At 33.0% G+C, this 23,795-nt stretch overlaps 1 protein-coding gene across 1 annotated transcript; it reads left to right on the forward strand.

Annotated features, from left to right (window-relative positions):
• Nucleotides 1-18,675: 18,675 nt before the first annotated feature.
• Nucleotides 18,676-22,564, forward strand: LOC132645437 (wax ester synthase/diacylglycerol acyltransferase 11-like). Its single transcript, XM_060362414.1, has 8 exons — nt 18,676-18,956; nt 19,448-20,044; nt 20,180-20,246; nt 20,641-20,750; nt 21,074-21,283; nt 21,379-21,516; nt 21,814-22,005; nt 22,317-22,564. Exons 1-7 carry the CDS (start codon nt 18,726-18,728, stop codon nt 21,973-21,975), a joined length of 1,515 nt encoding a protein of 504 aa, XP_060218397.1. The 5' UTR covers nt 18,676-18,725; the 3' UTR covers nt 21,976-22,005; nt 22,317-22,564.
• Nucleotides 22,565-23,795: the final 1,231 nt, after the last annotated feature.

Consider the following 23,795-nt stretch of genomic DNA (forward strand, 5'->3'; position numbering starts at 1 on the left):
AGGATCGGAGTTTGTTTAACTCGGTTCTTTCTTGGATGACGCTTAATAAAAAGAAAGTCATTGCAATTTGCACATAGAGACAAATTAGATCTCAACCCTTTACGACTTGAATGAACGTTCTTCCATAGTCTTTTTTAGCTGAATTTGAACCCACTGCATTTGGATTGAGAACAAAAAAGGACAAAAGTAAGTCAATTTTCCTTCTTTCATCCTTGGAAAAAGTCAAGCCAAACATATCACAAAAATCTTTTTAATATTTTGAGACAAGATAAACAAAGACTCGAAAACCTAACAAGAAGTGAGTGCAGTTGGAAGTTAGAGCTCATCGTAGATAAGAGTAATATTAGAAGAAAATAATATATCTCTTGATTTGCTAAAATGGATTAGGAGTGTGCAAATTTTATTTAGCCGATAAGAAAAGATTTACATGTTTATCGGTTTCGCGTTATCAGTTTAATAATTTTAAACTGTTGTGTGTGTGTGTGTTTTTTTTTTTTTTTTTTTTAAATTTTATTATATTGGCATATCGGTTCGATTACTAATTTTTTGAGTGTACTTAACGGTTAGGCAACGCAATAAGGTTGTTAAATTTACCTCTTTATCCGTGATTATATAAGAGTGACTTTAGAATTTAAAATCATAATCCTTATTTCATATTTCACTTTCCTGAGTTTTGTTAGCTTGACTATAACTTGTTGGAGTTTGTTATAATTAATAGATTTATGATGCATATATAATTACCTAAGATATTCTAACTAGTGAGTGGTTGTTGTTATCTATTCAGCAAAATGCAAGTGAAATCCAACCTATTATGTACCAGCCATTTAGTAGAACTAAATTTTCTGATACAACCTCAACTAGACCGAAAGTAAAATCCAGAACTAAATTTTCTGATACAACCTCAACTAAACCGAAAGTAAAATCAAGTAAGGAGCTTAGTCCAAATTGATGCTGTGCAGGTTGTGGTTTTGCATTAGTTGTTTGTTGTGGTAAAACATGCTAATGTGGAGGTCGAAAATAGTTAATTTGGCTTACAGGTTATCATTGTTGAAGAAAGTACATATTAACAAATGAATACAAGAAAGGAAAGAAAAAATATCTAGAGGAATAGGTTTGCCATTGGTCCTTAGAAGCAGGGGCGGATTTAGAAGGCGTCGAGGGTGTCCATCCGAACACCCTCGGCAAAAAATTTCAGTATATATAGGGTAGATTTTCTGTGTTTATGTACATATATTAACTTTTGAATACTCAATGCAAATGTTAGCTCAAGTGATTCAGGGTGTTCAAAATTGTCTCTAGTATTCTAGGTTTGATTCCTAGGGACAACGTTATTTTTTATATTTAACTTTTGTTGTTTTTTTTCGAACCCCTAAGTGAAAATCCTGAATCCGCCCCTGCTTAGAAGACTTCTTTTAATCGGTTAAACCAATAATCAAACTATTAAGGACCGCTAACCTATAATCAATAACGAATATTTTAATTGATTAGGTTATCTATTCAGCATGTTTACAAACCAAATCAATAATTTATAAAGTTGTAGCAAACCTACTGATAATTTATAAAGCCAAATGTATCGACTTGATATTTGACATTTCATCTCTTGCTTGTATGGGCCAGTTGCCATTGTGGTTGATCAACATCAAAAAATGTTCAGATATTATAATGTATATTCATTTCCATCATATTGTAGGCATACAATTTTATCAAATATTTGATTGTTCTTTGGATCCCTTGGCATAGGGATTAAACTGGGGAAATGAAGATAGGTTTAGCTCATAAGGGGTATGAGATACCAATTTTCGCTTTATCCCTGTGTCTCTCTTGTTAGGTTAGATCTCTCTCTCTCTTTTTTTTTTTTTTGGCCAAACCAATCAATAGCCTTTGTTGTTGTCAAAGATTTTTTATTTGAACACCTCAATTAAACCTTATTTCATTTTTGATGAAAAATATTTATTTTCTCCTTCTTCCTCACTCTTTCTCCCTGCCACCTACTCCACCTTCCACCATCATCCATCACTACCACCACACTAATTTTGAAAAACCTTACAGGAATATGGAAGAACAAAACAGGAAAAATTGAAAAAAAAAAGGTGAGAAAAATCCAAAGAAGCAATATATGCATTCTTGATTCTATTATTCTCAAAGACCAAAGAAGGATCAATTTTTACATTTTCTCCTGTATATATCACCGAACTCATCTCTGTAGTACAACAGTCGCCGGTCTTCGTGGTGGTTCGCCAGTAGGAGTGGAGTTTATACTATATTTTTTGCTGAAAATAGTTTTTCTTTTCCTTATTAGTTATTTTAAAATTATTATTTTGGATTCAAATGTCAAATGTCCTCTTTTAATTAATTTTCATGCCACGTCATTTTCAAGTAAACCCGTCAACCGGTTCGGTTAAACCGGTTAAAACCGGTAACCGGACCGGTTAAAAACCCGAAACCGGAACCTGTCCGTTTCAAACACATCCAAAACCTCTTTTTGTTTTTTGTTATATATATATATATATATATATATGATAGTATTTATTAGTATATTGTAGGTATATTTACATATGTTATATAAGTTTATAAGTAAAGTTTATATATTTACTGACTAACAGGCTAACAGCAAGTCAGCAATACAGCATATACGTGTATGTATATATATATATATATATATATATATATATATATATATATATAAGTTATATGCTTAAGTTATACTACATATACCTAAAATATAGTAAGAATATACTTATATATATCAATATACTTAGGTTATAATTTATATATATATATATATATGTTTAAGTTATATGTATACTATATATAGTTATAAGTTATATATATATATATATATATATATATATATATATATGCTTAAGTTATATGTATACTATATATTATAAGTATATTTTAGTTATTTTTCAAGTATATAAATTTCTAGTTTTTAATTTAAGTAGATGTATATTCTTAGTATATTTTAGATATATTCCTAACTTAATATAAGTAAAAAAATGAACACAAGTAAATAGAAGAAATCTCAATGAGCCATATATTTTATTCATTCTTGGATAACATTTATTTGAAAGTTGTAGTTTTTTTAACTTGCAAATAATACATGAGTTGCAAAGAAATAGTAGAATAATAAAACCACCAATTCTCAATCATTTGGTTAATTTCCCCCATATCATATTCGGCCATAGAGATATCTTCAAAGTCTTCCATTTGGTCCGATCCACTTGCTATCAAATCTTCAATCTCTTCCTCTTCGCCTTTCTCCGCTTCTAAGTTTTGGTTGCGTCGCTCCGATCTAATCCAATCGCGAATGCACACTAGTACTTGCAAGCTAAAGCTGGATAATGAGTGTCTATGGTCTCCAATTTGTTGCCTTCCTTGGCTAAATGCACTCTCCGAAATCAGGGTTGATACTTGAACCGTAAGGATATCTCGAGCCATTCTTGAGAGTATCGGATGACTTGCCTTGTATTTCTTCCACCATGCTAAGACGTCCAACTCATCTAGTTCTTGATATCCACATTTGGCTTCATCAAATAAAATTTATATTCATCAAAGTTTGTACTACAAGAAGGAGTTGGCTGTGAATGTAAAACTTTTAAATGCGACAAACCCAACAAGCCCTTTTTGCTACTTTGAGAAGTAGTAGGGCGTGGAGCAACAGGTGTAGCATGTTCTTCCAAATTAGAATAATGAACAAAAACTTTTCTAAACTCGTCATCAATAGCGAGTTCGGCTTCAGCTAAAGATGGTTGAACTCCCTCTTCAATTTCTAAAAATGTATAAAGTTGACCAACCAATGCTCTAGTATAAGAAACTTTTAAACAAGGATTTAAAAGAAACCCAATATAAAAAAAGTTGGGATGGGAAAAAAATACTTCTTAAATTTTGTTGTCATATCAAAAATAGCCGCTTAATAACCGGGTTTATATTTATACTCTCGTAAAACTCTAGCTATTTCCGCTAAGTAGGCTAAAATTCCGGTTACCGTGGGATAAAATTGTTTAGAAAAAGCAAGAGTTTGCATTATAAAAATTTTCTACGAGTTCAACACATTCCTTAACATCTTCACAATGCGTAAAATTTAACCAATCATCATTGTTAATATTATATTTGTTGTGAACTTGTTGTATGAGAATCCTATACTCATATGCTTGTTGTAGCATAATGTAAGTGTAGTTCCACCTAGTCTCAATTTCTATTTGAAGTTTTCTAGGTCTAAGGTTATTTTCCACACAACAATTCTTAAATCTCTAAGTCTTCCCCTATTAGCATTGCAAAAAAGAAACGCAACCGCATCTCTAACTTTTTGAATAGAATCGTCAAAACACACAAGACCATCTTTAACAATTAAGTTTAAAATGTGACAACTACATCTCACATGAAAAATATTTTTTAGCGGAGGGTTTAATTCTCTTTTTAAAATACCAATCGCCTTTGTATTATCAGAAGCATTATCTAAAGCAATACAAAGTGTTTTTCTATAAATGTTAAAAAAATCTCATAATAGTAGACGTTGAATCCGCTAAATTTTTTCCATCGTGACGACCTTTTCTTTCATCATATAAAAAAGATATAAATCTTTTTTGCATAACCTAATTGTCATCAACCCAATGACATGTAATAGCAAAAAAATCTAACTTGTTAAGATTAAGACCCAAATCAGCGGTAAGAGAAACATCACAATTTAAAGAATTAAATACATGACGCAAATAAAATCAATATTTTTTATAAAAATCTACAACATCCGCTCTATAAGTACTTCTAGGAATACCCTCAAATAACGGATTATAACAACGTTGAATGTAAGTAACAAACCCCAAACCTGAAGAAAAGGAAAATGGTAAACAATCATAAGCTACCATTTTAGGTATTTCTACATGCTCTTTTTTCTTGTCATACTTAAAATTTTTATCGGTTCGTGGGTCTATCGTCATTTAAATACCCCCACATTTGAACTCGTTTGCTCTCCCCAAACATCCATAGGTTTCTTTCTCATATGACCATTTAGTGTACCCGTTCCACCATCCTTACTAGTTTCTTGCCTAAAAATAAATACTTGTCCACATAGGATACATTTAGCTGTTTGGCTTTCCTTATCCTTAGTCATAAATTTCCAAATTTTAGCGGTTGGCTTACGAGTTCTAGGCGGTTTGTCTTATGTATGTGATTGTGCAGGACATGTATCTTCTATGAGATTTTCAGGGGCTTGTGTTTCATCATCATCATCATCATCAATTTCATTAAAAGTATCGGTATAATGTTGTTGCATTACCTCATGACCTAAAAGTGGATTATTTCCACCAACCTCAAAACCTAAAGTAGGTGTTTCTTTTACAAATGTTTCCTTATTAAGCCTACCCCTAACAATACCACTACTACCGGCACCACGTCTAAATCTCTTCGCCATTATTAAATAGAATTAATTTAAATCACACTAAAATAAATCACAAGAAAATAAATTGCAACAAATTAAATTGCAAAAAATAAAGATAGAGTTGGAACGAAGGAACCAAATTGCCGGACTAATTTCCAACAAAGTGAAGGCGGCTAGAATTGTAAATCCACCAAAGCTACTTCGAATTGTTACAAAATCACCAAAGCTACTTCGAATTGTTACAAAATCACCAAAGCTACTTCGAATTGTTGCAAAGCTACTTTCAAATCATACTTCTTCTAAGGTCTAATACTTAGGGCGGCTGACCTATATATGGAGGGTTTCAAAAGTACGAGTGGCATTAATCATCCGTTGGTTAGCGTTTGTCCATATATAGCATCTAAGATTTTAAGTAACATTTTAGTTTGCACTTGTCAAATAGTACAACTCATTTGTAGGGGAAAAAAAGAGAGTTAAAAATACTCATGTCTTGATCATCCGCTGACACATAATCCTTTTCTCCTAAAAAAAAATTATACTCCTTTCCTTCTTAGTCTGTCTCAATTTTTTTTTCTTTTTTATATTTAAAAATAATTTAACTTTATGAAATAATTTACAATCACATTTCAAAAGTCTTTCTTTATTTCTTAAATATTGTGTCAAGTCAAAAGAGCACAATTTTTTTGTGACGGAGGAAGTATTTAACAACAATATATATGTGTTTTAATTTTTTTATTACTAATTGACACGAGATGCACACGCGGCGCACGAGATGCACGCGCGACACACGAGATGCACGTGTGGCGCACAGAGAAGCTAGTTTTGTTTATATACTTGAGACCTCTTATTAAGATTTAACTTTAAATCACCAATTCCATTAAGCTGTCCCAAAGATAAATCAAAGAATTTAATTATATTTAACAGTTTTTTTTGGTTTATACTTACCAACTGTGGCTGATTTAAAGGTGGTGGATCCTCCTCCAACACTTTTGCTTCCTGTGATAATTGTCTTTCCCATGCCATCTCCAATCAACATTACATTCTTCACCTTTGATCCTATCTCCACATTTTCACTGTAAATCCCTCCCTTCACATATATCACAAATCTTCCACTTCCTTTCCTCTGGCCAGCAGCAGCAACAACTTCTTTCACGGTCTTGAAATTCCCCGAACCATCTTTCGCCACCACTATATTCGCCTGAGAAGCTGGTGATGGCGATTGCAAAAGTTTCCTATCACCAGGTGCAACCCATGTTGGAAATCCATCTATTTGAGTCGCAGTAGGCTCGGTATAGTAACCATGGCTCAAAGACAGAGTGTTACTAATTAAAAGATGTTACATTATTTGACATCAAAGGCATCACATAATCCGTGACCCCGAGTTCTTCGAAACCGGCTCTACATGTTTCGAGATCTGTCAAGGCTGTACTTAGCCATGCTTGAGCATCAGCAGCTGTGCATTTAGCTTTTGGATCAACTGTTGTTTTGATTTTTTGGATTGTGTGTTCATAGAGTTCAATACAATCGGCCCATGCCCCTTTTTCGCGCTCGTTACGGCATTTTGAACCTAGTGAATATGAGTTTGTTTGGGCACGTAACGCACGGTCTAGGGCCAATTCTAGTGACACTTTTAGAAAATCGGATTTTTTGTTGATGGGAGTTAAATATTTGGGATTTTGTGACAAGAAGTACTCGCAAGGCTGTGGATGAGGTGGCTGTTTGTCCCTGTTGTTGCAGCGTAGTGTTCCCCCGTGGTCTTGCGAATTTGTTACATTACCGCGTCCAGGAAGACGAACCTTGTTCCCAAGGTTCAAATCAGGAAATTGTTGCCGAAGAGAATGCACATCCTCCCAAGTATCATCCTCAAGAGGTAGCCTCTGCCACTTGATTAAAAATTGCAGCACTTGATGTGCACCTTTAGTAATGGTACGTTTGTCTAGAATTGATTCCGGCGAGAGCATGAGTGAAAAAGAATGGTTGAGGAGGTCAATAGGAGTTACTTGCTGCTCAGGAGTTCCCAAACATTTTCGAAGAACTGAGACATGAAATACGGGGTGAATTTTTGAAGAAGGTGGGAGGTCCAACTTGTAGGCGATCTCACCAATTCGTTGAAGCACCATAAATGGCCCAAAGAAAACGCGACTGAGTTTGGTATGACGCTGGAGGCGGAGAGAAAGTTGTCTGTAGGGACGTAAGCGAACAAAGACCCAATCTCCGATCTGAAATACCACTACCCTAACTTTTTTTTTTTTTTTGGCTTATAAACTGTTTTTTTAAGCCCATCCAAATAGGCTCATAGATAGGTATTAGGGTGGAGAGCTCCAAGCAACATTACTTGGTGCTAACTAGGGGTGTCAAATTTGGCGCAAAAGGTGATTGCCTGCCCAATCCGTCCAAAATTTTATGAGTTGGCTCAAGATAATTTCACATTGGGCTGATTCTAGCCCAATCCAACATAGTCCATTTTAAAGTGATCTTTAACTTAGTCCAATACTAGCCCAATTTCAGCCCGTTTTTAAGATTTACTTAAATTTGGGTTTATTGCTTGAGTTTACTCTATTTTATTTTTATTTTTTATGTATACACTTTTCTTGTATCATGGATCTTATAAGCTTGTAGTGTGTTTTATATGAAGGGAAATATCTTTCACGAAAAATGTTTTGCTCGAAAATATTTTCCACGGAAAATGTTTTTCTAAAAAATATTTTTGAAAAATCCGCAAAAACATTTTTCACGAAAATGTATTTCTAGAAAATATTTTCCACGAAAATGTTTTTCTAGAAAATAGACCCTTCAAAAAAATTGGGTCAAGTTGGGCGGGTCATAACCCAATCCATTTTTAGCTCATTTTAGCCCAGCCCATTTCAGCCCAAGTAACTTTTGGGTCAATGTTAGTCCAACCCATTTATTACCTCAGCCCATTTTGATTGAGCCAATTTCAGCTCAACCCGCCCATTTGACATCCGTGGTGCTAACGGTACTGGTACAGATGATCCTTGCTTGGCATTTGGGACCACATATTTGTCCTAGTATTTAGGTGGCTGTTTTGTCCCTGCTGCTGCGGCGTAGTGTTCCCCGTGGTCTTGCGGATTTGTTACATTCATCGTATTTATGATTGGCTATGATTGGATGGTCTCATTTTTTTTCTTTATCATCTGGAAAGAGGAAAAACAAATCTTTGCTAGTTATTTACTAAATTCTTTATATGCTTTGCTGTCTGATTAAATACCAATTCACGATCAATTAGTGTACCAAAGGTATTTCAAGCTTCCTAGCTTCCGGTAAGTAGTAACTAGCTCGAACAATATAAGAGGAAAAATTACACTTTTGTACTTCAAATGGGTTGGTCTTTAATTTTTATCCTTCAACTAGGCTGATCTTTAATTTTTGTGCTTTAGCAATCGAACGTATGTCTAATAGGACATAACTTCTTTATTTATGTGGACACAATTTGTGAGATATTATGATACAAAAATATAAACGTATGCCCCACAAAAAATAATTTGCGTTGAGGGACAAAATTTAAATACCGGCACAAAATTAGGGAATAAGTGCCAATTATGACCCATTCAAGATTTATAGCTAGTAAAAATGATGTAGAAGCGAATTTCATGAGCCGCGTTCAAGCTCCATATGTATTCATATCTGGAGTTTTTAATTGTATAGATGGTGACTCAATTTTTATTTTGTTGCATTAAAATTATTATAAAAAAATAAAATTTAACCAAAATATCATGAAAGTCATTAAACTATGTTTTGTAAAAAAAAAAAAATGTCATTCAATTTTGCCTAAGTATCATAACAAGTTGAGTTACTTGTTGTGATATTTAGGCAAAGTTAAATGACTTTTAATGAAAAAGGGCCAAATATAACTCTCGTTATACTTTGGCCCTATCGTTATACTTTGGACACAAAGATACCACTCCACCATTAAAATTGACCAAGGTGGACATCCAATCCCACGTGGCTTTAATATTTTGATGAGGTGAATGCCACGTGACATGCCACCTCACTAACCAAACCAATTTTATCCTCCACCCCCACCCTCCCCTAGTCCTCAAACACTCTCGATTGAGACGAACATCAGGAACAGACCTAAGAAAATCTGCAAAAATAGTCTCTATATGGTGGATTCCAGGCAACAATAGGATACGCACTATATATACAGAGAGTGGCGGATTCAGGATTTTCACTTAGGAGGTTCCAAAAAAAACAACAAAATCTAAACATTAAAAAATTTGTTGTCCCTAGGTATAAGTTGGAGAGAATTTTGAACGCCATGAACCACTTGAGTTAACCTTTTGGATTTGTTTAGGATATTCATAGCTTATATATGTACACAAATACAAAAAATCTATCCTATATATACTGTGTAACTTTTTGTCGGGAGTGTTCGGGTGAACACCCTCACACCCACCCAAATCCGCCCATGTGTACAGATTATTAATCAATTTAAATGCAGAGATAAACTTGTCTTTAGCTCCACCGATGAGTTCTAATGATGGATGAGGAACATTTTTGGACGACATCATAACGGTGGGGGTAAAATTTTTTCTTCCTTTCCTTTTTCTGATTTAATTTCTCAAGATTGTTTAAATTAGGCTCTTTAGATATTTCCTTAATTCTTTCAAGTCATAGTCCATATTCCTTATTGAAATTTAATGATCTAAAACTTTCTCGACCGACTTGGAAATGTTAATTTCTAGCTAGCAAGTGCCCTGTATTTATATGGCAGGTTTTTATATTTATATGGAAGGTTTTTCTATGGGAGCGTTGCGTGATGGTTGCAACTTAATTCCCATTAGTACATTTTATTTTCGTAGGTCCTAAAAGGTACTAGTAATCATTTCCTAATCGATTTAAAAAAAAAATAATAATCTATATTCACTGACATTGTAAATAACTTCTTACAAAATTAGTAAAATTCAACTTGTCACAGAAGGTTTAATAAAGTTCAGCATTTTATTCTCCTTTATTGAAATAATACTTTTAGACGAAGAAGTTCCGTTTTGCTAAGAAACGTCTCTTAGAAAATGCACGTCTTTGAAAAAGGGAAACATGAATCCATAACGGATTGGGCTCCTCACTATTTTTCATCTCTCCATTTTTCCAAGTTCTATCTTAGATTAGAGACACATGCCATAAATTAAAATTAATGGCTAAGATTTAATTTACTAAGACAAGGCTCTAACCATGGTTTATATAATTAATAACTTATCCATAAATATATTAAAATATTTTCTCTCTTCCTATTTTAATATTTCATTTTTTCCAATTATGATAACTCTTTAATGATGATATTTTTCGGAATATAGACAACTCTTTCAGAAATATACAATTACCAATTGAATAATGGGTATATATTATATGAATTAGTAAGCATCATAATTGAAAAAAAAATGGAAAATATCACCAATTGAATAATGGGTTCTATTTTTGCATAAGTAAAAAAAATTAAGTGGGAAAAATAATCAGGTAAAGGAGAAAAGATATTTTACTGTGTATGAAAAGTAAAATAGGAAGAGAGAGAAAATATTTTAAATATATTTATGGATAAATTATTAATTATGCAAATCATGATTAGGGCCTTTTGGTCAATTAAATCTTAGCCATTAACTTATTAATCAAGATCACTACAAATATAATTGTTATTCTTAACATTATGCAAATTAGTGATTTTCCAATATGAAATTTCTTTTCATATATGCATGGATAACTTTACTGTTTCGGGTAGACATGGACTATCTTTCTACGTAGTTTAAATTTGACGTTACCTAACTTTAAAATGGAATTGAAAATAAACGGGCTGCAACATTAATTTTAGTCATTTTTGGGGGCTGCTGCAAGAATTTCAGTTGTTGGAATTGAAATTATTAACAACTGAAATTATTGGGTGCTTTCATTATGAATGCAAGAAAATTATAGGTCCCAAAACTCTAAAACCCTACAGATGTCAAATGTAATTATAGCTGAATTATTGAAAGGATCGAGTTCTTTGTTTTCTTTATCATCACGTAAACGCCTCATGCAACTAATCTTTTGATTGTGTGGGCTCTATATTGTCTGGTAGACCATTAACGTAGTCATAAAATACTATGAACCTCGTATACATACAAATTAGAAACTTCTAAATCATACAAGAGAAAAGAAAAAGTAAGGAAGGGACAAAACATTATTTCTATAAAATTAGTTTGGTATTTTTAGCTATAGATTGTGTAAAATTAGCGAAAAAATTGTTTACAATTATCTATCTATATATAAAAGCAGAGGCAGAAACACACATTAGCCAAGTGACAGCCTAATAATAAGTCACTTGACACTTTTTAGGACAAACAGCGAATAAAATTAATAGCAAAACCAACCATAGTAACTGAAAGTAATATTAAAAAAATATTAGGCCTGGAATGTCATTATTTTGCAAAAGGTAACTTCCTTAAAAGCAGCAAAGCACAAAATAGAGCAAAGCCTAAAAGCCAAAAAATGTGGATTGAATAAGCACGTAGTGGAAGTTATCTAAATATAGTTATCTTCTAAAAGGATGCCCCCACTTAGGAGGGTAAATCTCTCGAAAGGTTGCTAAGGCAAGATTGAACAGTTATTAAAATAAAAAAAGGGGCCAGCTAGAAACTTCGACAATTAAATGCAAAAGTCGCTTCAGAGAAGCCATACGTGGGAAAACTGGCAGAGTTTCTAAAGTAGAGGCTCTTTGGTAATTTTCTTCTTCTCGCTGCAGTTCCTCTTCATCTATGGTTTCTTCATAATGTACTAGGTAAAATTTTGATGACTCACTGATCCGTTTGGTGAAATTGAACGGTCCTGTTTGAACTACTAACAATTACTCCTATTAGAATTCAATTTCTCCATCTTAGTATTTATAGTTGTTAACATTCTGTTATATATGGTCTTGCAGGTCTCTTCCCATGCATTCTTCGTCACGAGGCTGCAGGACATGGTCTTACTGCAGATGGACAATCTCCAACTCTACCAGTGTTATGCATAAGATATTAGTCACTTACCAGTAAGGCGCAAGAATACCCAAAAAAAAAAAAAATGTTTTTGGGTCGTGAATTGCATCAACGGTGCAATTTGAATTTCTATGGTGGTTGAGAAAACTATATTTAATAGACAGGGAAGCATCTGTTATAGTGCATATCTTCTTAATCTACCACTATCTAAGGACTGTATTTTTAAAAGATTAATGCAAGATTTAAACTATTAGTCTATGAGGAGAGTTTTGGGTCGCATTTCCTAACCCATTTTTTTTTTTTGCCATGTTGTTGTTCGGTACTTCTCTATTGTTCTCTATGGGCTATAGCTTCTTACTATAATTATATCTTCCTTAGAGTTTGTTTGTAGGATTCACGTTCAAAGTATTGTAGTAACTGTTCATGTAAAAATAGTGACTATTATAGCATTCTTGTTCTGATAATTAAGTTCTCGAATTTGTTTTATTGTTCAGTTGTGCATATTGGTTCCTGCTGAAAAGGTTGTTGATTGAGCTCCTTAGATTCCCACCATCGATGCTAGCAACTACAATCTTTCCTGCACAATGCACTATTGATGTGTCTAAGGATTGGAATAGAACTTGCAAGAAGCAAAGCATCCATGTTAAAGACCGGCTTTTATAAGTATAGTATACTTTTGAGAAATATCAATTTATTGACAAATTTTCACAGAGATGTTTGATTGTGTCCCTTCTTTTAGTATAACAGGGAATGCTCGAAAATGATGGTTTTATTCAATCAGAAGGCAGCAATTGAGAAGCTTACTGGCGTGCACTTAAATTAATTTCATTAGCGAAATTAACAAAGAATTCAACGAACTGATTGTTAAAGATTCATATTGTCTGGTTTTGGGAAAATAATTTCGCTAAAATTAACTAAATCCGGATCGTAACAAAGCTGATAGTCCTTTTTCAATTGGAGTTATTCTGATGGACGAAAGGGTTGTTTTTTCACTTTAGACTTCCTTCTATTTTGCTTTGTTTACATAGTATGTGGAATAACATAGTCTTATTAACTAATTTAGTGTTTTTTAGGGAGACTCTAGCATTGTGTTTGTATTCTACTTTTCTATTTCGCAGAAGCTCTTTAATTCCTAACAACACTGAAAAAAGACTAAAACGATGTTAAGCTCCTGAAGATCTAGGTATTTTTCTCTTCCAAGAGAAGATTTTGTTTGTCGTTGTATATATGAGAGTACAGTCAAGATTCTATAAACTGATATCCACGATATGCTCTTTCAAGATCACATATTTCAATTAAAACTTGGGTAATCATGTCTTATGGATAGACATGATGTTAGAATGATATATGAATGGCACTTACAACTCCAGTGAAAGAAGTTGAACTTGCTTGATGTTCTGTGTGATATCTATATGCCAGTATGTTGATGTTAACAGAGAACTGGACTTTTAATCTTTTTAATGCCATGGCACTTGCTATATCAACACAGTGCAGTGTCACAGTTACATTCTGTTCAGGAAACAAACAAGGAATAAAGCAAAAACCATTATAGGTGCATCAAATCAAGTAAATTAAAGTATCTTTCTTTTGCTCAAAGCTTCAGAACACCTAACTATTTAGCAAGGAAATTTTACTGAAATTTACAGAATTATACTAACGATAGAGGGAACCAGAAGACCAAATTTTTCATCATGAAGATTCAACACAATTATCTTTATGCTTTAGATTATAAGTGAAGCTGCGTTTTACTCTAATTATTTGGACAAGATGCTAACATATGTATGAAATTATGATTGTGCAAGTAGTAGTAACCTCTAATATGGAATTCCTTTTACTGAGAAAAGCGAGACCATAGTTTCATATGTCTGTACTCATTGTGAATGGTCATAGTAACTTTTCAAAGAATTAACAAAACAACGGTCATAGTGACTTTTCAATTTTATATTGTTTGTAATTACCTTATATTAGGTGCTTATCATCTAAGTGAGCATGCTTTATCATAGGAAGAGTTGTTCCATCAAGTTGTAGAAGTTGGAAAACTGATTGTTGAAAGCTTTATTGGTATGTGATTATATTGAAAGTACTTTGGACATGGCTTGCTACATAAATCAATTTCTGCTATCTTTTAACCACATTATTTTCCTTATTTGGTTTTTCCCCATGGAGCACATTTTATATCTGAAGTTTGTGAGAAAATAGTTCCTAAGAAGAGATTAATATTTCAGCCTATTAGCAACTCAAGGTACAATAACTTTGGTAGTATTTATTGTGCTTAACGAGTTATGATAAGAGCTAAGTGTCTAAGTTGTTCTTTAAATATTAGTCTTGCACTTATGTTGGAATAGTGATTGCCAAGTGTACGATAAGGTTGCGATAAAGTACAATCGAAGGGAGGTAAACACTAATTTTGAGCTAAGCAGGTATGGAGAGGACATATGAATGAGAATTAAGTTCCAAGGCTGATAATGGGGGTAGTATATTAAGGTTTTTCCATATATTTGGACTCCATTATGATTTTTCCCCTTTAAGTCCTACTTATCGTGTCTAACAACATATTTTTTCCATCTGCATGTGAATGCCATCAGCCAACTACTAAACTTGGGAATTAGCTGATGACCAGCATGTCACATGCCAAATGGGAAACTCTGAATTCCGGTGTGCCTCGTGTGGTTTTCTTGAATATAGTGCTCATATGGCTTCTTTTGAATTTTATGAAAGTGTTTACTCTAAAGGTTAAGGCAAACTCCTTGGAATTTCTCTATTAGTATTTTTATTGCTTCATTATTTAAGTATTTCGGTCCTGATTTTGATTTTGATTTTAGCATGTCGGACAAATGAATCGATCTCTCTTCCCTTCAGCTTATTTGTTTCAAAATCTGCGGAGTATAATAATGGAAGATACCAATGGAGTTAAATGCGACAACTCAAGAAAAGATTTACCAGTTCTCGAATGATTAACTTTGAGTATTATTGGTTAGAAATGTATTGTTGCGCTTCCTGTAAGTTATTAAGTATGATTAAATATCAACTAAATTTAGAATTTTTGGCTTATTTGAATTGTTTGTTGTTTTAAGAGAAGATATCGAGGGTGGGTTTGTATTGTATTTTCATTTTATGTTACTTGATGTACAACTCTATTATAATACAAGCATTTGGAAAGTTGAGAACTCAGATAAATAGTAAATTCTTAAATTTGAGAAGATATTTGAGTTGAGAGTAGACCATCTTTGATAAGTTTAATAATTGGTTAAAATTGATTTTAAGTTGGTAAAAGTAAGAAAATTTAGGACTAAAAATAATGGTAACGATATGACTAAAAATTTCAGCTTCAATCACAATTATAAGTATTTACCCAGATTCACATTCAGAGGAAAGATGATAAGAATCTAAACGGATACGCGTTTAGCTGAGTAAATATTTACCTCTCTATTTTAATTTTTTTTGTTTACTAGAAAAACTTTTTGTTTCTCTTCACTATTTTTCTTTTTTTTAGGATTTAATGACCGACAACAAGATGATGGCTTGCTCCCACCGAGAGAAGTAAAAAAAGAAAAAGAAAAAAGAGGATATGTCGCAGCAGTTGCTGAATATGTTGAACAACTATCCAACAACAAGGCCAAGAAGGTGACTAAAAAGGAGAAAAATCCTTGAAGAATTGCACCTGTGAGAGTTTAATAAAGAAAAATTAGTGAAATGCACGTTTACTTTTTAGCAACTAGATTTAGGTATGAAATTGAAGTAATTTTTAGTTTGTACTATGATTGATGTCTTTAAGAATCATAACTGTATTCAGTAGTTACTTGACTCCTTTTGTTAAGGATTTTTTAATGCTAACATGTTAGTTTTTGGACGAATCGAATTTTGAAGGAATATGTTGGTGAAGTTAAGATATTTGTTTCAATTTATGTTTCCAAGATTTAATGGCATTAATGTGTATATTCTATTATAGATATCTAACTCTTATAAAATCAATATTTTTAATTAGGTAGCTGTAATAATTTGCTTACCGTTCATTTTTTTTTTGTTGCTTAAGTCGGATTTTGTTTGGTTGGACTATTCTGCTGAGTTTAACTGTCTTATATAATTTCTATATATCGGTTACTAGACAGAGAAATTATAAACATCACCTGTCGCATCTGAAGAACTTTAATCTGTTCGGTCTTCATAGGAAATACATTCGATATTATGCAAGAAAATTTTACAAATATTTACCAATTTGATGATTTTGATATCGGTAAATATTTCTACCTACTTCTGTTTATGTGAACATGAATAGTATAATTTATTCATACATAAAATTCCTTAGAGTCCTTGAACATACTACAATATTCTAATTTCTTCGTCAAAGGATATATTTTATTTGCCAATAAAGGATTTTCATTGAATAAATTTTTTATCCTTTTTTATTATTAAGGTTTAAAAGTAAAAAAACTTCCTTTTTAGAAGTTAAACTATAAGTCTTCCTATTCCTGCGAAAAATTATTTTTTCTTTGCAGGATCTAAAATAAATGGCTAATGCTATTCACAAGAAATATGAACATGATAATGAGATTATGAACAGAGCTTAAGATCAAGAGAAATATTCATATCTTTTCATTCAACAATTTGAATGAATTTTTTTTCTTATCGTGTATAAAACGATTTAAATTTCACAATTGATAAAATAAAAAAAAAATATATTATCAAGTAAATAAGATATAATTTTTTCTCTAACACCTTTCCGCGCATCGCGCGGGTATTATACTAGTTTTTATAAACCATGTTAGATTGTTAGTAGCGGGTTTAGTCATACTTAAGCCATATATTAAGAATAAAAAGTTAAATACATTGATGATGATGAAAAACAGAATGTAACATCTTGCCTTCTGATTTGCAATTTGCACATAGGTGCTAAGAGACAAATTAGATCTCAACCCTTTACGACTGTAATAAATGTTCTTCCATAGTCTTTTTTAGCTGGATTTGAACCCACTGCGTTTGGTTTGAATTATCCAGAAGGAGAACAAAAAAGGACAAAAAGTAGTCAATTTTCCTTCTTTCATCCTTGGAAAAAGTAAAGCCAAACAAATCACAAAAATCTTTTTAATTGTTTGCGACAAGATAAACAAAGACTCGAAAACCTAACAAGAAGAAAGTGCATTTGGAAGTTAGAGCTCACTGTAGATAAAGAGTAATATTAGAAAAAAATAATATATCTCTTAATTTGCTGAATGGATTAGGGATGTGCAAGTTTTATTTACCGTTAAACAGAATCGGAAAGATGGTTTCGGTATGTTGGTATCGAATTATTGGTTTAACAAATTTTAAATAATTTTTTTTAATTTTATTTGATTGGCATATCGGTTCGGTTACTAATTCTTTGAGTTTACTTATAGGGTAGACCGATAACTCAATAAAGCTGTTAAATTTACCTCTTTATTCGTGATTATATAAGAGTCATGACTTTAGAATTTAAAACCCTACTCCTAATTTCATATTTCACTTTCCTAAGTTTTGTCAGCTTGACTGTAATATATTGAAATTTATTATAATTAAATAGATTTATATTCGTATATGATTACCTGAGATTTTCTAACTAGTGAGTGATTGTTGTTATCTCTTAAGCAAAATGCAAGTCAAATCCACCCTATTACGTATCATCCATTTTAGCAGAACTAAATTTTCTGATGTAACTTCAACTAAACCGAAAGTAAAATCAAGGAAAGCTTAGTCTAGATTCATGTTGGAAAGGTTGTGGTTTTGCATTAGTTGTTTGTGGTGGTAAAACATGCTAATGTAGAAGTCGAAAACAGTTAATTTGGCTTAGAGGTTATCGTTGTTGAAGAAAGTACTACATATTAACAATGTACAAGAAGGGAAAGAAAAATATCTAGATGAACAGGTTGGCCGTCGACCCGTTTAAGACATTTTTATCGGTTAAACGGATAACCGATAATGAATATTGTTTGGTTAAGTTATCGGTTAGGAATATTTACAAACTGAATCAATAAGATATAGAATTGAATTGAACCAACCGATAAGCAGTCCTAAATTGAACAAGTAAAATGAAAACCTATTTGAATAGAAGGGCCAAATAAAGAGGAACGGTGAGAATAATTCAAAATAAAACCGTTTCCTAAATGATGGTTTTCCAAAAACAATTGCCTCTTAGAAAATTTTGGGCAAATAAATAAAGCTCGGGTGCTTTTTGTTGACCTGACGCAATTTTAATTGCTCAACCATCAACCTTCAGCTATAATGTACACCTATATCCCATACTGGCCTTATCAGATCCAACGTAAGACGCAATTAAAAGCTAGTACTACTAAACTTGTATATATACATAGCAACAGCAGCCCAATTTCCAGAACAACATAAAAGTTTACACGTACTTACTTATTAACATGGAGTCCATAAGATTGTTAAAACCGTGTCTGAAACCGATTGCAACAAAGCTAAATTTAGCCATTGAAGAAGGAGAGCCATTGAGTCCGTCAGCAAGGTTATTTCACGAGCCCAACTTCAACGTCCACGTTTTATCTATAATGGGCAGCAAATCAAGAATCAATCCTCAAGCTATCAAAGACGGATTGGCCCATGCTTTTATTAAGCATCCTCGTTGTTCCAGCCTGCAGGTATAGTCAAACCTCCGTACAACAACACTGTTTGTGAGAATACTTTTTGATTGTTAGAAAGAAATGTTGTTATATGGAGTAGATGATACATATAAAATAATATGAACAATCGGTTCCAAAGAAAAACTTGGTTGTTCAAGTAAGATGTTATAAAGGGTAACTATTTTAGAGAGGCCTGACTATATATATGACAAATACCCAGATTTAATCTTATCAAATAAATAACTTTTACTTCATGTGGAACGATGACCTGTATGTATCAAATATTAGACTTAATTATAAGAACATACACATGATATCTTAGCCTAAAAATGAAATTACAAGTATTTAGGAATAAATCTAGTGTAAGTATAAGTCCGGTAGTAAAGATTGTTAACGAAAGAAGTAGGATTTTCTAAAAGCAAAAAAATAAAATAAAATAAAATCTTTATATGCTCTCTTTGACGAATTAGTTTGTTTTCTTAAACTACATGTGTTCATTCATTGTTTAGGTGGTGGATGAGAAAAACAATGGAGAAATGAAATGGGTGCCCACAAAGGTGGACGTAGATAAGCATGTTGTGGTGCCACATGTGGATGAACAAAATCTACATGAATCACCAGAAAAATTCGTGGAGAATTATATCTATAACCTTAGCAAAACAACTCTTGACAAATCGAAACCTCTTTGGGATCTCCATCTTCTCAACATTAAAACATCAGATACTGAGGGTGTTGTCATTTTAAGAATGCACCATTCACTTGGAGATGGCACTTCTCTTATGTCCCTTTTTCTAGCTTGTACGCGCCAAACAGCTCACCCTGATAAACTTCCGACTATTCCTGGAATTAAAAAAAGGGATATTAATTCTCTATGTCAGTATTCGACTAAAGGATTATGGCGATATTTTGCACCAATTTGGTGTTTTATGATATTGTTTTGGAACACAGTAGTCGATGTCTTGATGTTTATGGCCACGGCAATGTTCTTGAAGGACACAAATACGCCAATTAAGGGTAGGCCTGGTTCTGAGTTTAATCCTAGGCGATTTGTTCATAGGACAGTCAGTCTGGATGATATGAAATTGGTGAAAAATGCATTGGACATGGTACGTATATATATGTTCTTATTCCAAACAAATGTTATGTTACGTTGTGATAACTTCCTCCTATTTCCTTTTCTAGCATTAGGAGCGAAATTGTAGTTTGATTTTTTTGGACTTTGTCATGATTTTCTTGAACAGACAATAAATGATGTCGCATTGGGAGTAATACAAGCTGGTTTATCTGTCTATCTTAATAGGAGATTTGGTAAGTTTTTGCCTCATGTATTATAGGAGTATTAAGTATTCGTCTTTAAGTATAGTCATTAGATCATAGATAATTAACCCAACCATATCAGAGGAAATCTAGAATCTCTTTATCTTTTATATACCATTAGTAATGAATTTTTATATTAGCAAATCACCTAAAATATAACTACTAGTAACTGTTTATAACAAGTTGAGCTAGTCATCTAAAAAGTAAGACAAATGACCGTTTATATTATGCAGAATTACAAATGGTGCAAAAAAGTAAGACAGTACAGTCGGTGTACATAGTTTAAATCCAAAAAAATCTAGAAACTAGCATCGAGGATTTTTATTATTTGAGTTATTGGGAATACTTTGTCATGCTAATTAGCGTTTTATGCAAAATTTGGCAGGTGAGGGCAAGAAAGACAAGGGAGCAACAGAGAAAAACCATAATCTCCCTAACAACATAAGGCTTAGATCAAGTCTTCTAATAAACTTGAGACCAACGGCTGGAATTCAGGTGATGGCATCCACTATTCCTTCAAAATGTTAGCACTTTAAGTTTTTAGTTTAATTTTTATGCACTGTCACTATAAATAATTTTTTACACTATCAGGTCATCCAGAAAATATTTATATGTAAGCTTCCTTAAAATGTGAGATTTGAAATCTGGAAAACAAAATATGTTTCCTGCTACACCAGATAAAAATAATCTAATGATGCAAAAACTATTTACACTACGATGCAAATTACTTAAACTCTAGCTTATATATTTCAAGTCTAAGTGAATTATTGACACTCTTTTTTCTTGTGGCTTTTTTCGTGTTTACCAAATATATATAGGCTTTAGCTGATATGATGGACAAGAATACTGAGGCAAAATGGGGCAATATGGTTGGTTCTGTCCTTTTACCCTTTAAAATTGCATTACGAGATGACCCCTTAGATTATATCAGAGAAGCCAAGGTAACAAGTTATCGTAAGAAAAATTCTCTTGAAGCTATCTACACATTTTCCATCTCCAAATTAGCACTCAAGCTTTTTGGGATTAAGGTAATGTCATAACCACTTCTCAAGTTTTTCATTCTTAACATAATAAGATATTTGACCCTTTTTTTTCTTCTGTGAAAAAAAAATATTAATATCAGACAACAAGTTCAATATCGCATAGAATTCTCACAAATACAACATTGGCCTTCTCCAATTTGGTGGGTCCTCCAGAGAAAGTTAGCCTCTATGAGCACCCCTTGATTTACCTTGCACCCACTTCTTATGGCCAACCTCAGGTAAATATTACTCATACTAATTTCAAGTTTCAAGTTCTTGCTTTCCTTGTTTTTTGGTCTCCCATTTTTGGTCTCATCTCTCATGTTCCATAAGCACCGTCACTATGGAAGTTTCAAAATTTAAAAAGTGAAACTTGATGACAGTGACTATTTTTCAATTACGGGAGCTGAAAAGTGGCTATTATATGTAATTTTCCCATGGCCCCCCTTTTGTTTCTTTTGGGTTTTTGCATATAATCTATACATTAGTGATTTTTGTTTATAACTTAACATCACACTCCGAAATTTATATTTCAGGCTCTGATGATTAATTTCACAAGCTATGTAAACAAGATGACTATGGTCCTATCAGTAGACGAAAGTGTGATTCCCGATTCACATCAACTGCTAGACGATCTTGAACAATCTCTGAAGCTTATCAAGGATGCTGTGGTAGAAAGAAGCCTTTGCCAAGAATAAAAAAAAAAAAAATGTTTGTCAACATACAACGTATGTTTAGTTTGCTTTTTTTTTTTTTCTTTTTTTTTTTAATTAAGCCATCACCAAGGGTTGTGAATCCTTGATGTTGGGGGTTAGGCTTGATGCACAAAAAGTTACATTTAGAGGGAAACATGGACCAAACCCTTACTTCAATGATCCGTTAAGCAAAAAGAAATAAATGGCTAAGCCTATGCAAGCCCTTTAATTTTTAACTAGAATGTACAGAATTCAACTAACAAAAAAGTTACTTTTCTCATATCTTCTCCTCATAAAGGGAAAATGCCATTTGTCTAAATGAACTAAACCTTTAACTTCTGTAGGAAGATTTTGGGAAGAGGCATAGAAGGTTTCTACTCCACTAGATGATGCCAATTTTGCAAAGAAGTCAGCAACCCGATTTGCTTCCCTCAAACAATGTGATAGAGTTACTTCAACTTCTTCAACCATGTTGATAGTGTTAGAGAGTATCTTTTTTAGCTTTATGTTGGTGGTCCTCTTGTTGGTGATCATGTTAGAGATGATTTGAGAGTCTAGTTCCACATGAAAATTATGGTATCCCTTACTGATACACCACTGTATCCATTGTTTAGCAGCCAGTGCTTTAGCTTGAATATTACTGTTACATTGAACTGGTATGGAAAGTGCCATAATTAATGACCTCTCTTTCACTGTCTCTGATGACTGCACCTATTCCTGCTCTTCTATTGCTACTGATATAGCTTCCATCCAAATTTAGTTTGATGCATCCCATGTCTGGTTTGATCCACCTGACTTATTTAATAATCACCACTGGTTTAAGTCATTCAATTGTATTGAATATTGTTGGCCAGTTTCCTGTGATGCTTTTTGGAAATTCTGATTGTAGTATTGGTTGTAGATTCCATATTGCTTGATATTCCATTTATTTGATATAAATCTTCCTCTAGTTTCCAAACTTGCATGTTGTCCATTCTTTCCAAATTAGCCAACAAATGATGACAGGGTCAACCTGCAAAATCAAATTATGCACTCTATTTTTGGTGCTCATGTCCCACCATTCTTTGGAATTTCTTCTAATAGGCCTTCCATGGTGAGTGATGCCAAGGGGAGCACCAATGAACCTCCATATATGTACTGCTGCTTCTCCTTTTGAGAAAGTATGCTGCATAGAGTCTATAATTGGGGTATTATAACATAAACATAGAGCATTAGTTTGATTTCCAAACCTTGCAATAGCTTCATTAAAAGGCAGCTTACCATGGCACAGTCTCCAACTCAAAAATGAAAGTTTGAAAGGTAGAGATTTGTGCCATCGTTTGCTTAAGAAACTATCTCTTGTTTTGAAAACTCTAATGCTATTCCAACCAGATTTGTTAGAGTAGTTTCCATCCGCAGATAAGTTTCAAATAGGTTCATCATTGAGATCCAAAGAGCCAATTTCAATAGATAGAATATTTTGAATAATATTATCAGGAAGAATATTAGCAAGAAGTTTAATGTCCCATGCAACATTAGTAATGAAATTTCTTACAGTGATCTTGTTGATACTGCCCTCAAGCAACATATATGGGACCTGAATCAAAGGCCCAATCTCAGACCAACTGTCCAATTAAAAACTGGAGTTTCCTCAATTAATTCTCCACATGATGCTATGCTGATGTGCCGTGAATAAATACTTAAGTTTAGGTTTTTTATAATTTATTCAACATCTTGAGAGCATTAAGTTTAAGCCTGTGATGTTTGTGAAGTTGTTGGGGGCATTTAAGGCATCAACTTCACCCTCATTCCACATTGTCTTACTATTGTAAGTATATTATGTT

This window comes from Lycium barbarum, chromosome 6 (genome assembly GCF_019175385.1).
Source record: "Lycium barbarum isolate Lr01 chromosome 6, ASM1917538v2, whole genome shotgun sequence".
Classification (NCBI taxonomy): domain Eukaryota; kingdom Viridiplantae; phylum Streptophyta; class Magnoliopsida; order Solanales; family Solanaceae; genus Lycium; species Lycium barbarum.

Coding starts and splice junctions, on each gene's coding strand:
- LOC132645437 (XM_060362414.1), top strand. CDS start 18,726: ATGGAGTCCATAAGATTGTTAAAACCGTGTCTGAAACCGATTGCAACA. Junction 18,957..19,447: donor CTCGTTGTTCCAGCCTGCAG/GTATAGTCAAAC, acceptor TTCATTGTTTAG/GTGGTGGATGAGAAAAACAA. Junction 20,247..20,640: donor CTATCTTAATAGGAGATTTG/GTAAGTTTTTGC, acceptor AAAATTTGGCAG/GTGAGGGCAAGAAAGACAAG.